General features: G+C 42.1%; 1 protein-coding gene across 2 annotated transcripts; it reads right to left on the reverse strand.

Moving 5' to 3' along the window:
* Positions 1–81: 81 nt before the first annotated feature.
* LOC106560835 (transcriptional repressor CTCF) lies at positions 82–20,418 on the reverse strand. 2 transcript variants are annotated; one of them, XM_014124191.3, is made up of 11 exons: positions 20,252–20,418; positions 18,164–18,667; positions 17,663–18,011; positions 17,390–17,560; positions 17,041–17,295; positions 16,796–16,945; positions 12,882–13,042; positions 3,034–3,216; positions 2,753–2,906; positions 2,400–2,642; positions 82–1,944 (listed from the first exon to the last, which is right to left on the reverse strand). In XM_014124191.3, the coding sequence occupies exons 2-11, from the start codon at positions 18,656–18,658 to the stop codon at positions 1,733–1,735; spliced, it is 2,373 nt and encodes a 790-aa protein (XP_013979666.1). In that variant the 5' UTR covers positions 18,659–18,667; positions 20,252–20,418; the 3' UTR covers positions 82–1,732. The 2 variants fall into 2 exon arrangements, with proteins under 2 accessions (XP_013979666.1, XP_082813352.1); XM_082957226.1 differs by lacking the exon at positions 20,252–20,418 and adding an exon at positions 18,870–18,970.
* Between the last annotated feature and the right edge of the window lie 997 nt (positions 20,419–21,415).

Here is a 21,415-nt window from a genome sequence, read left to right on the forward strand (position 1 = left end):
AAAGATCCCTACATGATCTGCTGCAATAACATAGTAATGTCAAAAGAACTTCAACAAAAAATACAAAGGAAAAAACAGGAGTAGGCCAATATCTTTTTATTAGCTGTACAGTAATACATTCCGCATACCAACATGCCCTCTCAACCCAACAATACATGTATCTATGTTGGTTTTCAGATCATTGTAAAATTCACACAGTACAGCCAGGTACAAAAATGCATCAACCTAGAATTGTTAAGAGCTTGACAAAAGCAATTTAAATGCAATTACATATAGAAGGAAGCTTCATGTTGTATCAGCGTCAAATGTTCTATGAAAGAAAGGACATAGTCAACTGAAACAACTAACAACCTTTATACAAAATATCTTTCCCTTATAGTTCTCTCCTCCCCTTTTTGAACCTCCTAATCAGAATTCCACAAGGCCCTCTGAACGCGTCTGTAGACATCCCACAACAAAACTGCACCATTAGCACAAAATGGTTTGAGAAATGAACAGTGAACTGGGAGAAACATTCTGCTTCACAAGATTACCAAAGCCTTAATAATCATCTTTCATTTACAGTTAAGACCTGAAGCTAGTTCAATTGGACACCTCCCTCCTTTACAGTTTCACACAGAACTTGATTAAAGCTTTCCAGAACATGGGCGCAATTTACATCACAATCTCTCTACCTTATCTTGAAAAGCAAAACAAGACGTACATGGTCATCTTTCAAAACCTCTAACATTAGTCCATGCGGTCCAGATGTTAGGTAGGTTAAGAGTGAGTAAAGCTGCTATCCTCTGTAGCTCAAAAAAAATAAAAAAAATAAAATAAAATACACTAGATATTCAGGCTAAAAAGCTCAAAACCGGAAAGGTCATATCTCCAACATGATTTACAGTGGGCAAAGTCTCCCACTTTAGAGATTAGAAATCCACATACAGCCTGTGTTCCAAACAGCTATGGTTAAGAGTTCCTTTCCCCCAGCATTAAAGTTCTTTAGATCACTAGAAAAAGATTCAAATATGTTTGTAATAAAACTAAAAAAGTATTTACAAGCAAAACCAGCCAAGATTACCATTTGTACAACATAACTGCAGTCTTAAAAACTTTGTGGGTGGATGCATGTCACTGTCCCTGACTTTAGTAGTTAATGTACGCCTCTACAAACTTCATAATCTGTGACAAGTATAACAGTAAGTAAAATGTAATATGCAGTGAATAAAGTGTTAAAAAATGGAAGGACTTCCTTTGACAGCGAAAGTAATAGTTTTAGTCTACAGCAGAGGTCCTAGATAACAAGGCTGAAATTATTGGCACTCACTGTTGCCATGTCAAGCTCACAAACAGGTTAAGAAAATAGTTTATTAGTTGGAGGGAAAAAAAACTAATAAAAAAATTCAAAAAACTGACCACTACAGAAAGTCCCAATGTCCACCATGTGTCGAACCTCAGCTACCATCCCTCCATGAAGGGATCCATTACTACACATTTCTCCAACATTCCTCCCCCAAAAAAATATATACATTTCTACAGACCAAGCAGCTGGAACTTAAACTATTACAATGAATGCATGGAAGGAAGTGGGTTTGAGAGTGATAAGAAAACACACCGATTTGTTTAAGACAAAAACCAAAAGTGTAAAGCGGAGTGGTTTGTAAGATGGCAGATCGTATGAAGAGGGTGGACTTGTTGAAGGGAAAGGTTGAGACAAGGGGATGTCTTTGAGCAGTCTGTGTGGGCTAGATCACCGGTCCATCATGCTGAGGATCATCTCAGGGGTGAGGTCTCCGTTGGGGGCAGTGTCTGCTACAGGCAGCTCCACCGTCTCCACCCCCGCCTCCTCTGGCTGCTCCACCACCACCTCTGGGGCAGCCTGTTCAACCTCTGGCTCCTTCTTCACTATGATGTTCTCTATGGCGCCGGTATTCTCATCCTCCACCTGGATGATGGCTGCAGCTGAGGAGACAACACCAGGTATTATAACTCGACATTAAAATGGTCAGTAAAGCATAAACGGGGCATAGATTTAGACCAGGGATGGGCAACTGGCGGCCTGCCCGCTTTTTGTAGGCCCGCAGATCAATTTACCCAAAATGTAAAACAATACTAGGAACACCTTCCTTATATTATGTTGCACCCACTTTTTCCCTCAGAACAGCCTCAATTCATCATGGCATGGACTCTACAAAGTGTTGAAAGCGTTCCACAGAGATACTGGCCCATGTGGACTCCAATGCTTCCCACAGTTGTGTCATGTTGACTGGATGTCCTTTGGGGGGTGGCCTATTCTTGATACACATGGGAAACTTGAGAATCGCAGAGTTCAGATTTCATGTGGCCCCTACCCCCATCAAAGTTGCCATCCCTGATTTAAACATCGCATGATATTGGATCAGGGAGATTTAACTCACCTGCAGCAGCCTTGCCTTTGGGGGCAGCCTTGCTGGCTTTGGCGGGTGGGGAGGGTTTGGGGATGTTCTTGGGGGGTCTGCCGCGTTTCCTCTTGACAGGCGGCTCTACAGGGGCAGGAATAGGTTTGGTGGGTGGAGCCTGCTCCAACTCCATCTCCTCCTCCTCCTCTTCCTCCAGCAATGCTGCCTCAGCCTCCTCATCCTCTTCATCAATGTCATCCAGCTCAGGATCAGCATTGTCCTCTGGAGGTGGGAAGTTAAAGAGTCTAACACTGATCTCATTACATCCAAAGAGCAATAGTTTATAGGACACTACAATTAGATATGTTTCAGTATAAGAAAGGGCCTCTCACCACTGTCGTCATCGTCATCATCATCATCATCGTCGTCGTCCTTCCTTGAGCGCATCTTCCTCTTCCTCCCACCTCGTCCTCTCTTGGGTGGGGATCCGTTCTCTCCTTCACTAGGATCCCCGTTACAGTTCTCTGCATGTCTGGCCATGGTGTTCTGAGGAGAGATTTAAAAAAACAAAAAACTTTTTAACAAAAGGATAAAATGAAGGGCTATGCCAAAAAACATAAAAAATGGATGTATTCTTCCACTCAATAATGTGTGTTTGAGTAAGTGTCCATACCCTGCGGGTGAAGGCCTTGCCACACTTGGTGCACACAAAGGCGGTAGGCACAAAGTTGGGGTCATGGTAGCGGCGGAAGTGCATGTCCAGGAGCTGCTTCTGACGGAAGGTCTTCTCACACTGGCTACAGGCGTAAGGCTTCTCTCCTGTGTGGGTGCGCCTGTGCATCAGCATGTGGCGCTCCTAGTCAATGCAAGGACAGCAAGAAAAACATCAGGACAGAAAACTTTTACCAACTCCATCTCAAAACTATGCTGAATGTCCAGTATCCATAATGAGTGAACGGTTTTTTATATTGAGGGACACACCTGGAGGTAATTGCAATGAAATGAAAATCGATGGTCCTCCCCCTGAGGAAAATATATATTTTTACCTGGCCCTTCCAGAGCATTAGATTATTATTTATTTTTTTACCTTCCCCCTCCAAAATGATAATTAAAACAAAATAGCAGGGAATATTGAATCTCTTTTTACTAGGCTATCAATGTTGCAGTGGTGATTTCTATCAAATCAATCCCTGGTTGAGAACCAGTACTGTATCATACCATATTCATATTATCCGCTAGAGGGCAGCATTTACCACTTTAAGTGTTAAGGGCCATCCACACAAAGGATGATAACTCTAAATTACACATGACTTTAAACTGTTGGTGAGCATCCACACTAGAGGAAAGTTTGTTCTACAGTAGCCTACAACGGTCAATCAACTGATCAAAGCATCCTACTGCACGCTGTATATCCTACTGCACACCTGTTATTAAGGTGGTAAAACAGACCATTCAGTGTGTGTTCATTGCCATAAACTAGGTTTCCATCCAATTGGTAACAGATTTTCATGTGAATATTCTAAAATCTGCATATTTCCCAGAAGAGATGAGTTTCCATCAAAATGACTTGTTGCAGATAAAAGGCTGTGCGTGACGACGTAGTACACATAAAAATATCTTACGTGGTTAAATTCCCATGTACTGAATAAAAAATACAAGTTAAATGAGTTTCCATTGCATTTTCAACTCTGATGGTTCTCACAAAAAACAAATCCGTTATATAGCGATTGTGCCCACTCTGGTATTTTCACTTGCGTTCTAGAAAACAGTGTGCAGATACAGTACTGTATCCGCACGCTCTACATGAGATTATTATGGACAAAAGAGCGAGATTATTTGTATTTGTCAAACGGCAGCAAAGCATCAATGATCATGTCACCAGAATAAGACCCTCGATATTTATTTGAAAGAAGCATCAAGCTCATCACCTTGAATCTTCACCACCCTGTGAAGTTCATAACTTTACATTTAATTTGTAGCCTAATAAACTGCATGCTTTCCCAACGAGTTGTAATGGGAGGACAACACGTTATCGCGTGACCCCATGTTTCATTCGATATGATGGTTGTTATATCAATATTTGGACATAAGTGTTTCCACCGACATTTCTCGTATAATGCACTTTTCCAACGCTAAAAGATCCCACCTTCTCTAGCGTCTTGTTTTGTCGACATTTGGATAGTTTACCCATTTTCTTTTTCCATCAGCCGTCATGACATTTTTTATCTGCGAAATGTACTTTACTCTCATAAAAAGGTTGGATGAAAACCTGGTTAGTGTGACAACAATACTTCAAATGTAGGCTACATGTAGCCTAATAAAAATATAAAATAGAAACTAATATTTAAAATTAAATGTAGATATTCAAACGCGTTTTACCCTGCGCATCTTTTACGTCATGTCATTGCTTGCCTCATTGCTCAAGTGATTTCCATTTTTCTAATGGATGTCAATTAATCTGGATCTTCTTTTTTACTGTGCTCATCAAGGTCTGTCCTGTGCAACCATTTAAATACATCAGTAAAACAATGTTATAACTAGCCAGCGATACTCTGTGCATCTTTCCCCGACATTTAATTTTACATTCAGCAATTATCAAAAGCAAGCCTGCTTCTCTCCATGAAAAGTCTATTAGCCCTAATATACACTGCTCAAAAAAATAAAGGGAACACTAAAATAACACATCATAGATCTGAATGAAAGAAATAATCTTATTAAATACTTTTTTCTTTACATAGTTGAATGTGCTGACAACCAAAATCACACAAAAATAATCAATGGAAATCCAATTTATCAACCCTTGGAGGTCTGGATTTGGAGTCACACTCAAAATTAAAGTGGAAAACCACACTACAGGCTGATCCAACTTTGATGTAATGTCCTTAAAACAAGTCAAAATGAGGCTCAGTAGTGTGTGTGGCCTCCACATGCCTGTATGACCTCCCTACAACGCCTGGGCATGCTCCTGATGAGGTGGCGGATGGTCTCCTGAGGGATCTCCTCCCAGACCTGGACTAAAGCATCCGCCAACTCCTGGACAGTCTGTGGTGCAACGTGGCGTTGGTGGATGGAGCGAGACATGATGTCCCAGATGTGCTCAATTGGATTCAGGTCTGGGGAACGGGCGGGCCAGTCCATAGAATCAATGCCTTCCTCTTGCAGGAACTGCTGACACACTCCAGCCACATGAGGTCTAGCATTGTCTTGCATTAGGAGGAACCCAGGGACAACCGCACCAGCATATGGTCTCACAAGGGGTCTGAGGATCTCATCTCGGTACCTAATGGCAGTCAGGCTACCTCTGGCGAGCACATGGAGCACAGCAGAACGTTCTCCACGGTGTCTCCAGACTGTCACGTCTGTCACATGTGCTCAGTGTGAACCTGCTTTCATCTGTGAAGAGCACAGGGTGCCAGTGGCGAATTTGCCAATCTTGGTGTTCTCTGGCAAATGCCAAACGTCCTGCACGGTGTTGGGCTGTAAGCACAACCCCCACCTGTGGACGTCGGGCCCTCATACCACCCTCATGGAGTCTGTTTCTGACTGTTTGAGCAGACACATGCACATTTGTGGCCTGCTGGAGGTCATTTTGCAGGGCTCTGGCAGTGCTTCTCCTGCTCCTCCTTGCACAAAGGCGGAGGTAGCGGTCCTGCTGCTGGGTTGTTGCCCTCCTACGGCCTCCTCCACATCTCCTGATGTATTGGCCTGTCTCCTGGTAGCGCCTCCATGCTCTGGACACTACGCTGACAGACACAGCAAACCTTCTTGCCACAGCTCGCATTGATGTGCCATCCTGGATGAGCTGCACTACCTGAGCCACTTGTGTGGGTTGTAGACTCCGTCTCATGCTACCACTAGAGTGAAAGCACTGCCAGCATTCAAAAGTGACCAAAACATCAGCCAGGAAGCATAGGAACTGAGAAGTGGTCTGTGGTCCCCACCTGCAGAACCACTCCTTTATTGGGGGTGTCTTGCTAATTGCCTATAATTTCCACCTATTGTCTATTCCATTTGCACAACAGCATGTGAAATTTATTGTCAATCAGTGTTGCTTCCTAAGTGGACAGTTTGATTTCACAGAAGTGTGATTGACTTGGAGTTACATTCTGTTGTATAAGTGTTCCCTTTATTTTTTTGAGCAGTATATATATATTTTGTGAAATATATATATGGGATTTCACAAAAAGAGGAATAGCGGAGAGTCTTGAGTCTGTAGCCTGGAATAGAGAGAGAGAGGCTAGAGTTGTGTAGACGATTAGGCCACGCATTAGCTAAATATTACGGCTATAAATATTTACCTGTCAAAGTGCAAGAAAAAGAAGTATGAAATGGTATATACAGTTGGAGTTGGAAGTTCACATACACCTTAGCCAAATACATTTAAACTCAGTTTTTCACAATTCCTGACATTTAATCCTAGTAAAAATTCCCTGTCTTAGGACAGTTAGGGCCACCAATTTATTTTAAGAATGTGAAATGTCAGAATAAGAGAGAAAATTGATTTCAGCTTTTATTTCTTTCATCACATTCCCAGTGGGTCATAAGTTTACAGACACTCAATTCGTACTTGGTAGCATTGTCTTTAAATTGTTTAACTTGGGTCAAACGTTTCAGGTAGCCTTCCACAAGCTTGTGATGGCCACTCCAATACCTTGACTTTGTTGGCCTTAAGCCATTTTGCCACAACTTTGGAAGTATGCTTGAGGTCATTGTCCATTTGGAAGACCCATTTGAGAACAAGCTTAACTTCCTGACTGATGTCTTGAGATGTTGCTTCAATATATCCACATAATTAATTGTCCTCCCTCATGATACCATCTATTTTATGAAGTGCACCAGTCCCTCCTGCAGCAAAGCACCACCACAACATGATGCTGCCACCCCCGTGCTTCACGGTTGGGATGGTGTGCTTCGGCTTGCAAGCCTCCCCCTTTTCCATCCAAACAGTTCTATTTTTGTTTCATCAGACCAGAGGACATTTCTCCAAAAAGTACAATCTTTGTCCCCATTTGCAGATGCAAACCATAGTCTGGCTTTTTTATGGCGGTTTTGGAGCAGTGGCTTCTTCCTTGCTGAGTGGCCTTTCAGGTTATGTCGATATAGGACTCGTTTTACTGTGGATATAGATACTTTTGTACCCGTTTCCTCCAGCATCTTCACAAGGTCCTTTGCTGTTGTTCTGGGATTGATTTGCACTTTTCTCACCAAAGTAAGTTCATCTCTAGGAGACAGAACGCGTCTCCTTCCTGAGCAGTTTGACGGCTGCATGGTCCCATGGTGTTTATACTTGCGTACTATTGTTTGTTCAGATGAATGTGGTACCTTCAGGCATTTGGAAATTGCTCCCAAGCATGAACCAGAATTTTGGAGGTCTACAATTTATTTTCTGAGGTCATGACTGATTTCTTTGATTTTCCCATGATGTCAAGCAAAGAGGCACAGAGCTTGAAGGTAGGCCTTGAAATACATCCACAGGTACACCTACAATTGACAAAAATTATGTCAATTAGCCTAACAGAAGCTTCTAAAGGCATGACATTTTCTGGAATTTTCCAAGCTGTTTAAAGTCACAGTCAAGTTTGTGTATGTAAACTTCTGACCCACTGGAATTGTGATGCAGTGAATTATAAGTGAAATAATCCGTCTGTAAACAATTGTTAGAAAAATTACTTGTGTCATGCACAAAGTAGAAGTCCTAACCGACTAGCCAAAACTATAGTTTGTTATAAAGGAATTTGTGGAGTGGTTGAAAAACAAGTTTTAATGACTCCAACCTAAGTGTATGTAAACTTCCAATTTCAACTGTATGTGCATTCCTCCAGGCTGCGCTCGGCAGCAGTCAGGCACGCAAAGCTCCACTATTGATTAGGCCTACGTTATTAGACAATAACATTGTTCTACCTAGGCTACAACAGTGCAATGAGGAAAATTATTATTGTTCTCAAATGAGTACACAATTATTGTCTCAGACTGTAAACTGCAGTGATGTAGGCCAATTCGGGGGAGATATTTTATTACGATCCCATTTGTTGTGGTGATTGTTGCAGCTACTCTTCCTGGGGTCCACATAAATCATTACATAATACAGAACATTAAAATAAAAGAACAAGGACAGAGCTACATACAAACTTGGTGGGCAGGCTTTTGTTAATCATGAAACAAAGTGGGCCCCTCAACTAATGAATATTTGCCTTCATCAAAACAATGTTTTTGTTGCATATTTCAGTCCAGAACATGCCACGGTTCTATTCGAAATGGAACACTATAGTGGTTCGCAAGAAAAGAGGCCTAAAATAGACAAAACACATATTATTCCAGAACTGCAGTTCATGGCTGGAACACATATTTCTCTACTTTAAAATCAACCAGTCCATTTTGAAATTGTGACAAAAATGTCATGATTTGGCAAGGAATGTAGCTGGTCTACAGCTTTGTTAGTGTATCCGGTCAGTTAGATATGTTTTTGTAGGCAGTCATTTCTGTAGACTTAATGTGAGCTTGGGCACGCAACACGTGTGTGTAGAGGGAGCGATCAGATCAAAATTGTGAGAGAGACAGGTAGGCCTAATGCAGGGAAAACAGAACGCAAGGAGGTGAACTGTGATCACTTGGCTAGAGTCGCTAATGCATATAACAAATGGAAGGAACACGAGTCAATGTGAATTAACAGCTGTCGTCAGGACAAAATCTCACCTGCCTTTTCAGGCAGCCACAAAGCAGATTCCAGATGCCTTAGCCTACTGTATGGGGCGGCAGGGTAGCCTTGTGGTTAAAGCGTTGGACTAGTAACCGGAAGGTTTTAAGTTCAAACCCCCGAGCTGACAAGGTACAAATCTGTCGTCCTGCCCCCGAACAGGCTGTTCCTAGGCAGTCATTGAAAATAAGAATTTGTTCTTAACTGACTTGCCTGGTTAAATAAAAGTAAAATAAAAAAAATAAAACTGTATGATTGCGGTAGAACTTCGATTTAAAAAAAGGCAGTTTAAACATGAAAACATCCATTTGTCACATCCCTAGTTAATGTAGGATGCTGGGCTATGAAGTCAGTGCTCCTTTGTCACTGAATATCCAATCAAGGTCATTGGCAGGAAGGTAGGGTCCGGTCTAAATTTACACAACTGTTACCCGAAGGAAAATGGGGGAGGGTCATGCTTTTTCAATCATGCAATCTATTTAAATTCCTTCAGATGAGTCTTGTGGGCATCCTAGAACAAAACAGATGGGTCATAAGTATGTAGCCTAAACTTTAGACAAGTCCCAAAACGCCGTGGGGGTCGTGAAAGTCATCTTTCCATAGAGTGGTCATAATAGTTTGTAGGCCAAACCGTTCAGACGCTACAGACGAGAAGACCGATTTTCAGGATGTCTCACGGTCTGAAACACAGCTCTAGCTCTGCCACCTTTCACTGCAAATGCAGGGGTGCGACATCAGCGGATGCGGTGGATTGAGACGCATCCAGTGCAAAAAAATGTTCCTAGCTTAACCTGTCTGGGCTAGGGGGCAGTATTTTCACGGCCGGATGAAAAACGTACCCAATTTAAACAGGTTACTACTCTGGCCCAGAAACTAGAATATGCATATTATTAGTAGATTTGGATAGAAAACACTGAAGTTTCTAAAACTGTTTGAATGGTGTCTGTGAGTATAACATAACTCATATGGCAGGCAAAAACCTGAGAAAAATACAACCAGGAAATGAAAAAGCTGGTGCCTGTAGGTTTTTCAAGTCATTACCAATCGAACACACAGTGACGAAGGATTCATTTTGCACTTCCTAAGGCTTCCACTAGATGTCAACAGTCTTTAGAAAGTTGTTGAGGCGTCTATGATGAACAGAGACCGAATGAGAAGGCTGGGAAGTTGGTAACCCAGGGAAGGATGTCAGTTCATTGGCACGCGTTCACGCGAAAGGTAGCTCTGTTCCAAAACGTATTTCAAGACAATGCATGAGTCCGGTTGGAATATTACTGAATCTTCACGTTCTAAAGGACCTAAAGATTGATGCTATACAACGTTTGAACGAACTAAATAGATTTTTTTTTACTTTTCGTCGTGACATTTTCCTCACGCGTCCTACATTTTGAGTAGCTTAAATTATGAACTTTATCGAACAAAACATTTGTTGTGGACCTGGGATTCCTGGAAGTGCCTTCTGATGAAGATTATTAAAGGTAAGTGAATATTTCTAATGCTATTTATGCATTTAGATGACTCCAAAATGGCAGCTATCTGTATTGCGTAGTGTATTTTTCTGAGCACAGTACTCAGATTATTGCAAAGTGTGCTTTCCCAGTAAAGTTATTTAGAAATCTGTCAATGCGGTTGCATTCAGGAGATGTTAATCTATAATTCTTTGAATAACAGTTTAATATTTTATCAACGTCTATGACGAGTATTTTTGTAAATTGTAGTGCTGATTCACAGGCAGTTTTGGGGGAAATACATTTTCTGAACGTCACGCGCCAATGTAAAATGCTGTTTTTGGATATAAATATGAACTTGATAGAACACAAAATGCATGTATTGTCTAACATAATGTCCTAGGAGTGTCATCTGATGAAGATTGTCAAAGGTTAGTGCATAATTGTAGCTGGTTTTCTGCTTTTGGTGACGCCTGTCCTTGCATTGAAAATGGCTGTGTGTAATTTTCTGTCCATGTACTGTCCTAACATAATCGAACTTTATGCTTTCGCCGTAAAGCCTCTTTGAAATCGGACAATGTGGTTGGATTAAGGAGCTGTTTCTTTAAAATGGTGTAAAATAGTTGATTGTTTGAGAAATTGAAATTATTAGATTATTGCTGTTTTGAATTTCGTGCCATGCTATCTTGTCAAGCAATCCCGTTACCGGGATGAGAACGGGAAGGGGACCCATAGAGGTTAACCGTTAGCCTACAATTGGCGCCACCCGCAGAAATCTAATTAACATAAATAAATACAAATCTCCATCAAAATCCATCTGTTTAACCTGTCTGGGAAGGTGGGACAGCCAGTGGAATCGCGTCGCGTGAAATACAATTTAAATATATATGGCACATGGAAACAAACAAGGGTGGTCTATAGTGAAAGAAGGGACGGGCTGAGAGTGGTGATTAAATGTTTGGTCATGTATTATTGTTATGCGACTGCTTTAAATAAAAGTACCATGTATGTAAAATGTATAAGTAGCAAAAAAGCTGTAACAAAACGAAGATATTTGTCCTCCGAAGAGGGGGGTGGGGGAGGGATTAATAAAAATAAACCTTTTTTTTTATTTTTTAAGGACTGATGCCTCAACACTGCGATGCAGTGCCTTACACTGCTGCGCCACTCGGGAGGCCCTACATGCATTACAATGCCGTAACAAAACGGGTTAGGTAGGCCTTTTTGTTAATTTTTTCCTCTTTATGATGATCAGGACCTGTTAGTAGTTTTGTGATAACGGCACTGTGAATTTAATTTTGTGGGGGGAAAAACATGTTGTTTTCTTAATATTAACAATTACATTTCATTAAAAAAAAATAAAAAAATTTTTTTTTTACTTTAAACCAGGGGTTGGATCCCAAAAAATTTCCAATCATTTTGTTCTAAACAGAACCATTATTTTTTTGGTTTCATTGTTCTGACCAGTAAAACTGGTTAGAACAAAAAAGTAGTTTGTCATTTCTTTCTGTTCCTTTTTAAACCTCTGAAATCATATATTTGTACATTTAGCTCGACATTAAATTTCTTCACCAATCATGCAGTGCGGATAGAGCAGCTTGCTATGGAGCAGGGAAGCTATAGTTCAGTGAGTTGTTTACATGCGTGATGGAAAGACAAGGCGTGAGGTTTGCAACAAATTTTGCGGGTGGGGAAAAAGGGTGGAGGCAGCTTGGCTTAAAGCGCAGGGCATCTGGTGATGACATGCATTATCTGAATTAGGCCCACAGAATTATACCTACGGAGGGGCGGCTTCAACGGAGGAACTTTTAATGTCTGAACATCAGACCAGAGAAGCTAGCTAACAAGCTTGTTTTTGCAGTGCGGCAGAATTTAAAAAGTCTTATCTTTTTGTAGTTGTGAAATGTGTTAACTATAGTATCCCAAATAGCATTAAAAAGGTGAATCCATTCATCTCCAATTAAAAATCTCTCCCAATCATTTGAATCACGGTTTTAACGTCAGTAGGCTAGGCTACAGCGTCTGCGGGGGGAGGGAAAAGAAGCCTACACGCGCACACACAGGCAAAGATTTTCAGATGGCAGGCAGACACTGGAAGAAGATTCTGATTGACAGGAGGGTTTTGCATAGGTGCTTGGTAGCAAATGTCCGCAACGCAAAAGGTTATTAACCGGTTCTAATGCGTTTAAAATAATTGTTCTGTTCAGGAAAAGTACTGATCACTTCCGTTCCAGGTTCTGATCCTAAGAAAAAATATTTTCCAGTTTTCGGTTCTGTTTCCTGAACCGGTTCCGACCCCTGGTTTAAACGTTCATACCCCTAACATTTACTCCAGTCTAGATTCTCTATCATCCCAGGTTAGAGACGGCAGGACCTCACCTGTCTGCAGCAGTAATCACACTGGTCACACTTGAAGCGTTTCTCGTTCTTGTGGGACTTCTGGTGCTGGATGAGTGCGTAGCGCTCGTGGAACACAGCATCACAGTAACGACATTTCCTGCCCTGCTCAATGAACGAGTGCTGTTTTCGCAGGTGGACGCCTGGAGGGGGCAAAAAATAGCTTATTGAGAGATGTCATCAATATAAACAAGTTGAGTCACAATTAGGGCTGTGGCGAGCACGAAATTGTCAGCCTGTGAATGTAAACCAAATAACTGTCGGTCTCCCAGTAATTTAATGTTAATTAACAAACACATTTAGCATCTCCTGGCTTCCACACACAGCCTACAAGCCAATGATGCAGGCAATTGGAACATATACATTTTAAAAAGTCCAATAAATCCAATATTTATTTTAGACAGGTTTGAAGAAACATGATATGAAGAAAATGTAGTCTATTTTTTGACTCAATGGAGGAACGTAGTCAGAGAAATGCTGATGAATGTCTTGTTCGAGCTGTGTATGCAACTGGTTCACCTCTGATGCTCACAGGAAATGTGTATTGGAAGAGATTTCTGAATGTCATTCGCCAGCATACACTCCTCCAACCTGACATGCTTTATCTACTAATTTACTGGATGCAAAGTTCAAGTGAAGGTCAAGCAAATCATAGAGAAAGCAAACTATCGCAATCATCTCTGATGGGTGGTCGAATGTTCGTGGGCAAGGAATAATTAACTACATCATCTCCACCCCTCCACCAGTATTCTACAAGAGCACATACACAAGGGACAACAAACACACCGGTATCTACATTGCAGATGAGCTAAAGGCAGTCATCAATGACCTTGGACCACAGAAGATATTTGCACTGGTGACAGACAACGCTGCGAACATGAAGGCTGCTTGGTCTAAAGTGGAGGAGTCCTACCCTCACATCACATCCATTGGCTGTGCTGCTCATGCATTGAATCTGCTCCTCAAGGACATCATGGCACTGAAAACAATGGATGCACTCTACATGAGAGCCAAGGAAATTATTAGCTATGTAAAGCGTCATCAAGTTATAGCAGCAATCTACCTCACCAAGCAAAGTGAAAAGAATAAAAGCCCCACACTGAAGCTGCCCAGCAACACCCGTTAGGGTGGTGTTGTCATCATGTTTGACAGTCTCCTGGAGAGGAAGGAGTCTCTTCAAGAAATGGCCATATCACAGTCTGCCAACAGGATCCTCCTGGAGGATGTATTTTGGGAGAGAGTGGTAAGCAGACTGAAATCTATAGCAGTAGCCATTGCACGATTGAGGGAGACAATGCCATCCTGTCTGATGTTCAGACTCTGATTGCAGATGTAAGAGAAGAAATCGGTACTGCCCTGCCCTCTTCACTGCTGCTCCAAGCAGAGGAATCTGCAGTTCTGAAATACATTAAAAAGCGTGAAGACTTCTGCCTGAAGCCCATACACGCCGCAGCATACATGTTAGACCCCAAGTATGCTGGCAAGAGCATCCCATCTGGTGCAGAGATCAACAAGGCATATGGCGTCATCACTACCGTGTCTCGCCACCTTGGCCTGGATGAGGGCAAGGTTCTTGGCAGTCTGGCGAAGTACACTTCCAAGCAAGGGATTTGGGATGGAGATGCAATATGGCAGTCGTGCCAACATATCTCATCAGCCACGGGACTTTGTAGATCTGAGGCTCTTTCCCCTGTTGCCTCCATCATCCTCCAAATCCCACCAACATCAGCCACCTCAGAGCGCAACTGGTCCTTGTTAGGGAACACACACACCAAAGCACGCAACAGGCTGACTAATGGGGCGGCAGGTAGCCTAGTGGTTAGAACGTTGGACTTGTAACCGAAAGGTTGCAAGATCGAATCCCCGAGTTGACAAGGTAAAAATCTGTCCTTCTGCCCCTGAACAAGGCAGTTAACCCAGTGTTCCTAGGCCGTCAATGAAAATAGGAATTTGTTCTTAACTGACTTTCCTAGTTAAATAAAGGTAAAATAAAAAATAATATCAAAATACAAGGGTAGAAAAAGTGGTGGCCATCTGGGCAAATTTGAGGCTTTTTGAGCATGACAACAAGCCGTCCTCAACAAGGTTGGAAAGTGACAGTGAAGATGAGGCCTCAGAGTATGATGTTTAAGAGGTGGACATTGAGGAGGTCCAGGGAGAAGACATGGAACCCTGAGGGGAAGACATCCAAAGCTTTAGTTTCCAGACTATCATTTTGCAGATGTATATTGAAAACATTTTTTGGGAGATGCGATGGATCATTGAGGATCATTGAATATTCCCTTTCTTTTGTTGTTCAGTGAAATTATCCCATGTGAAGAGTCAACTCATTTAATTACAGTTAAATTCGTGACTAAATTGTTTATTTTTTGGGAGGATTTAATCATGTGCAATTATGTCTACTTATGATAAGGTAAAATGTTTAGGTTTCTGTCTCCATATGATATGGTCAATATATCCAATGCAAAAAAACATCTACATTTAAAATGGTATTAATATTAATTTGCATACATTTCCATTAATTCCCATATATTCACAAAGTTTCCACCTCTGAATATTCCCCAAAATGTGCAACCCTATTTAATAGTATGAAGAATACAACTGAACAAAGCTGAATAAAATAGAAAGGATATTTTCTCCAAACGATTGAGGGAGTGCGCTCATGCGGCTATTCTGTGTTGAGCGGTTGACATAGAAATAGGTCCTCCTATATGCTTAATTTAGAGTTATTAATGTAACTTGTTGTTCTACAAACATTGGGCTATATGTTTACCCTGACTACACCGCTCGTTGTTGCAAAATACATTTAGAAATCTATATTATTCAATTATTGCACCCACACTGTTCGCGAGCGTCTGCGTTGCCAAGGACTAAAATAGAAGTCAGTTCTATTTGTGACGCAGATTGTGCTGCAAGTCCTGCCTCTCCCATCTCCTCATTGGTTTATAGAAGCAGATACCCACGTGCCATTTTTATGGTGAAAATTATCTTCCCTCAACTTGAAACTCACGCGCTGCTTATGTATGCCACTTAGGCTTTACACCCCTTGTAAAGTGGATTACTGTGCTTAATTTTAAGAAGTAATTTGGCCGTTTTAGTTGTGATACAAACCTTATCAAAACATATAGGCCTATGGGCTAGGCTACATGAGGTGTACAACTATGATTCGAAAAAGTCGCTAAAAAAGGCATCGTTTCTTATGCTGGGCATCACTCACAAGTGATCATATATAATTCACAAGTGACCGGCTAATACGGTCACCGATCAGACTATTCTTGATTTAATCTTAAATTTACATGATTTAGAATGGACCATTATCATGCACCTGAAACAAAACAGGTGTAGCATGAAAAAAAACACGTCATCTATGCATTTAAATACCAAATAGGGGACGCTTTCCCCGTGGTCATTTTCATGCCAGCCAGGTAGGCTATACTCCTGTTGTAAATATAAGCAATGTACTGAATATTAGGAAAGTTGAGAAATAAATATATTTAGGCCTAGCCTATAGAAAGCTGAAGGGATCCTCCTCTTTTTTGTAGAGGCCATTACTCTGTTTTCTTGCGCAGCATGAGCTCTCCTGAAGAGTTTGGTTAGATTTTCAAATACATTTGCATTGATGTCAGAGTAATTAGAGGGACAATAGAGTGCTGAGTACCAGGCAGTTAGCAAGATTGGGAGGCTACTAATGACCATCAGCAGCAGAGCTTGGAGAAGGCTAATTACCGTGACTAAACGGTCATGTGGAATTGTACTGCCTTCATGACTGCCAGTGTGGCAGTAATACGGTCACTGCAACAGCCCTAGTCACAATTAAGTTTACGGGGGAGATTTCCAAATTATGCTGTCAACATATTGGGATAATCAGGCCAAAAGTCAATGACTAGCTATCTAACCCAGGTCACTCTTTCGGGCGATAACCGTGTCACAGTGGGGGCAGTGGAACTTGGCCACGTTCTCTGTGTGCTTCTGCAGGATGTGCATCTTCATGGTTCCACTCTGGGTGAAACGGGCGTGGCAGATGTAGCACTCGTACGGCTTCTCTCCTGGAAAACAAAGCAGGAAAACATGAGTGCACAAGTTCAACAAATCAGGCCAGTCACTAATTGTGCTTACACAGTATCCCTGCGGCTGTGCCTACCCGAGTGTGTCCTCATGTGTCTCTTCAGCTTGTAGGTGTCTCTGCTGGCATAGCTGCACAAACTGCACTGGAACGGACGCTCCCCAGTGTGGGAACGGATGTGCCGCTTTAACTTGCTCACCTCTACACTGGCATAGTCACACATGGAGCACTTGAAGGGTTTCTCATGTGTGTGCTTGTAGCGACGATGTCGGACCAGCTCTCCACTGGTCACGAAGGCCATGTCACAATCTTGACACTTGTGTGGTCTGGTACCTGTAAACAGAAATAGAGTTATAATGGTATCTAACATGGTAATATGTACAGGAATATAGAATTGTCCGTCAATGTGACTATGATGTCACCATACCTGTGTGTGTGTTGAGGTGGTTCCTCAGCAGGGTAACGGTCCTGAAGGCCCTTCCACACAGATGGCACTTGTGGGGCCTCTCATCTGTGTGGCTTTTCATGTGTCGGTCCAGGTTGGAGCGGCGGGGACAGGTGTAGCTACACAGCTCACACTGGAATGTTTTCTTCACACCTGGAGCATACAAAGTCAGCACTTGCAGAGGCATTTAGCACTACAACTTGAGTTACAAAATTCCTCAGCAACAAAGGACACAGAAAGAAGGGGTAATCTTACCCTTCTTCTTAATTTTGGTAGGTTTGGGGGGTTTCATGTTGCCCACCACCTTCTCTGCATTGACCTCAGAGAGCATCCCTTCCTGCTGCTCCTCCTCAAAATCGTACACAGACACGTCCATGTTGTCTTTATCCCCCTCTGTGTTGTAGCGCAGCTTGCTCTTTTTTGCCTTCTTGATGGTCTTCTTGGCTGGGGGCTGGTAGTCGGGGTCCTTGGCCCATTGTGGTTCTTCAGGCTCGGGCTCGCAGTGCAGCTCCTCCTCCTCAGGATGGACCTGCTGCTCCTCCTGGTGCTGGAGCTCATCCTGCTCCACTGTTTCCACCTCACCATTCGCACCAACCTTCACCACCTGAAGAAGCAGTAGTGTTTTTAATTTCTCTACAACTAGTACATTTAGATATTGACCTGTGGTACAAAACATTGTTGTACATTCATAGGGAAATATGCTCCCATTAGTTCTGAATTATGTAATATTTAGTCATGAAGTGCAGTCTCTCTTACCTGAAATCCCTCTGGCAGGGGCAGGGTGTGGCAGATAACAGGGTTTCCGTCTTTGGGCATGGCCGTGGTGTCCACGAAGGTGCCCTGTAGCGCCTCTACAGTGGCCTGGGTGACAGGGACAGCAGAGACAGGGACCTGGACCAGCTGTAGCTCCCCGAGGCCTCCCAGCTGCTGCTCATCCATGTTGACAACCTGCAGTGTGATGATCTGGGTCTCATCCACCGTGGTGACCGTGGCCTCGTGGGCTGTAGCCACAGGGGCGTCCATCACCTCAGTCTTCATCTGAAGCAGGGCCGGGTCCAGGGAGTCCATTACCATCATCTCCACATTGACTCCCTCCACCAGCTGCTGGGTATCCAGACCAGCAACTCCCTCTGGCTGCTGGTCCATCACCCCCTCTGCTGCTTGCTGGAGCAGGTCTGCCACCACCTCCTCCCCCTCATAGGTGATGAAGTCCTTGGCCTCAACCACAACATCTGTTGGTCCTCCGTCCATCGGTAACACCTGAGAGAATCACCCCAAAACCAATCAGCACACAATCTAAAAATGTCATCTTAAAGCATAACCATTTATTAATAAATGTTGAAAGTGTACCAGGACATATGATCAATCTAGCAAGGCCTAACTGACTGAAAATGGCATACTGTGTTCAGTTCAGGCAAGATCTCAAACATGATGCAACTTCCTTAGCTTTCTAAATTGTTACCTGCACTAGAAAGGAATACTTCATCTTTCTAGATCTGCTTGGCTTGCTCAATTTCTGACTCAACTCTCCTGACTGTTACCTGACACTCAACCTGTGGGGAAGACAAACAAGTTGAACATCTACATAAACCTACTGCATGTATTGAATGCACAGACACATTCGTAGCTAGTTAAGCCAGTCTAGCAAATGTGGCTGACCTGGTATTATCAAAAACAATCTACAAGTATGATGTGACATTCATTCACAGTGAACACGGACAGCATTTTGATAGTGGACATGAAGTCATGTAGGTTGTCATGTTTTTGTACCGCTACCAGCCGGGTTGTAGAGGGAGCTCTACCCTGTTTTTATCCATTCTAGCTCGCTTACGTTAGTGCCGTTGTAGCTCAATGTAGGCTTTGAATCAGACTGCGGACACTGGATGGAAGACGAACTGCAGTGGGCTGGCAGCAGAGGCATTTAGATTATATATATTTTTTTTTTAGATAAGTCGCATTAATTTGAGGCCGGAGGGAGACGTCGTACTAGTGGAAACGCTCGTGAAAATGACTACCGGAGACATTTATGTTATGTATCTCCCTTGTTTGAATTCGGTCTGCGCAACAAGCCAAGCCAGCTAACTTTTATATTGCTAGATAAATAGCGTCTGCTAAATTGTGACGTCTTTGCATCTAGGACCTTACCGTTTTAAAATACTTGTTAGCTAACGCTAGAAGTTAGTTAATGTGGTCATATTAAAACAGTTAACGTTAAATAACTTTCTAATTAGCTAGTTATTTAACGTTAGTTTGGTCAATGTAAGGGGTTACTAACGTTAGCTTTTGCGAAGGCCGTTATCAAGGTGGGGCAATATTGACAGTAAACCGTTCTTGTAAATTATAGCTAATTTCGATTGATGGCTTTACTAGCTAACAAAACGAACGTTAGCTAGTGGCGTGGAAACCAACGTTATGTAGATAGGGGTCTAACTAGTTAGATTATGCTTGTGAGATTTAGTAAATCCCGTGTACCGAGCTACAATCTGGCGCGCGCTGACTTCATACGCAGCCGCGAGTTTCTATCTTGACACAGGGTTAAAAAGACGACACAAAGAAGAAAAATAAAATGGACGCCTGGCCTAAACACTAAACCAACACGTTGAAGTATTTAATGATCGATCCATGCCAAAGTGCAAACTAATATAGCTCTAAAAATACTCGTTAATGAGACATTTCGTTGAACTTCTGGGTTATAATGTTTTTTTTGCTGAATGTTCGATAACGATAGAGGGAGACAAACACCCCCCGTCTACCGCCTGGACCGGGAGGACCATCGTGACACCTAGAGGCCGATTAAAGCTCCTGCAAAACTGCCCCCTTTTCTGGAAAGTACTGTTACTTTACCTGCTCTTCGTCGTTTAATTCCTCGCTGAACTCGACAGAAAGCCCAGAGTATGTTCTTCAATAAGACAGAGATGGCTGAGAATTGCGCCCTTCTTCTCCTGCGGTTTTAATCCTCTCCCCTTTTGCAGAGTGGGCTCCGCACAAAATGGCGGCCTTGTGAAAGTTAGTGCGCCTGTGCATTGAAGGGGGGCGGTGGCGAGAGGGTGGGTGTAAACCGTTCTAAACATTGAATTATGGGGATTGGCCATGTGGGGCGCTACTTTTGAAATACAGTATACCGTCATGAATATATCATTTATGAGGTTATTTGTCATAAATCTGATAGAATTTCTAACTTCATACGAATGTCAATGTCTGTTTTATGATCTTCACAGGCAGTTAAAAGCGGTTGTCACTGGCTGTATTCTATATTTATTCAACAGGCCTATAATAAAAACTCCAAATGTGTAGTTGTACCAAAATTATTAAAACATTTCATTGAGCCATTACATTTTGTAATTAATAATTTCCAGATTTTTCTATCAGTTTGAACAATCATTTAAGTATGTATACCCGTGCCAAACACCAAGGCCACAATATATAGTTCATATCACATTTGATGCCAGGCATGATATTTGCTAGACATTATAACAAATATATATATATATATATATATATATATAAAGCTGCAGTCATAAGGTAAATACATATAATTTGTTTCTATTAGCACTGTATCTATTCATTCATAAAGTATTTCATCTCAAGTCTAATTAAACCTTGCTCCACTGTAACTTGAGCCACTTATACACTGAAGAAGCCACTGAAGTCCATTGTTATTTTGAAGTGCTATATAATAAAACTGATCAATCTGCAAACGTAATAATGTACAGTGAATGCCGGTTCTCATCACACCCTGATTTCACTATATGGCCAGCAGGTGGCCAGTACAAGCAGTTTGGTTGTCTGTTTCAGTGAGAAGTTTTCTGCTCCAAAAAGGCAAGTCCATCACAGTTTTAAGTTTTCAATAATAATGATAATAAAAAGAACACCACCACCCATACAGCTGAAATAACCTTCAGTTATATCACCTAGTGGCAAGTCTCAGGAAGTGAATGGTGACTTATTGAGGTATCAGCACTCAAACCAAATATTAATTTACTTAAGATTGTTTCAACAATGCCAACA

Source organism: Salmo salar, chromosome 10 (assembly GCF_965601325.2).
Source record: "Salmo salar chromosome 10, fSalSal1, whole genome shotgun sequence".
NCBI classification, from domain to species: Eukaryota; Metazoa; Chordata; class Actinopteri; order Salmoniformes; family Salmonidae; genus Salmo; species Salmo salar.

Bases quoted from the DNA above. Each gene is read 5' to 3' on its own strand.
- LOC106560835 (XM_082957226.1), bottom strand. From the start codon at position 18,893: ATGAAGTATTCCTTTCTAGTGCAG. The intron at 2,907-3,033 runs GTATGGACACTT...ATCTCTCCTCAG, and splicing joins GCAAGGCCTTCACCCGCAGG to AACACCATGGCCAGACATGC. The intron at 2,643-2,752 runs GTGAGAGGCCCT...TCCCACCTCCAG, and splicing joins TGATGACGATGACGACAGTG to AGGACAATGCTGATCCTGAG.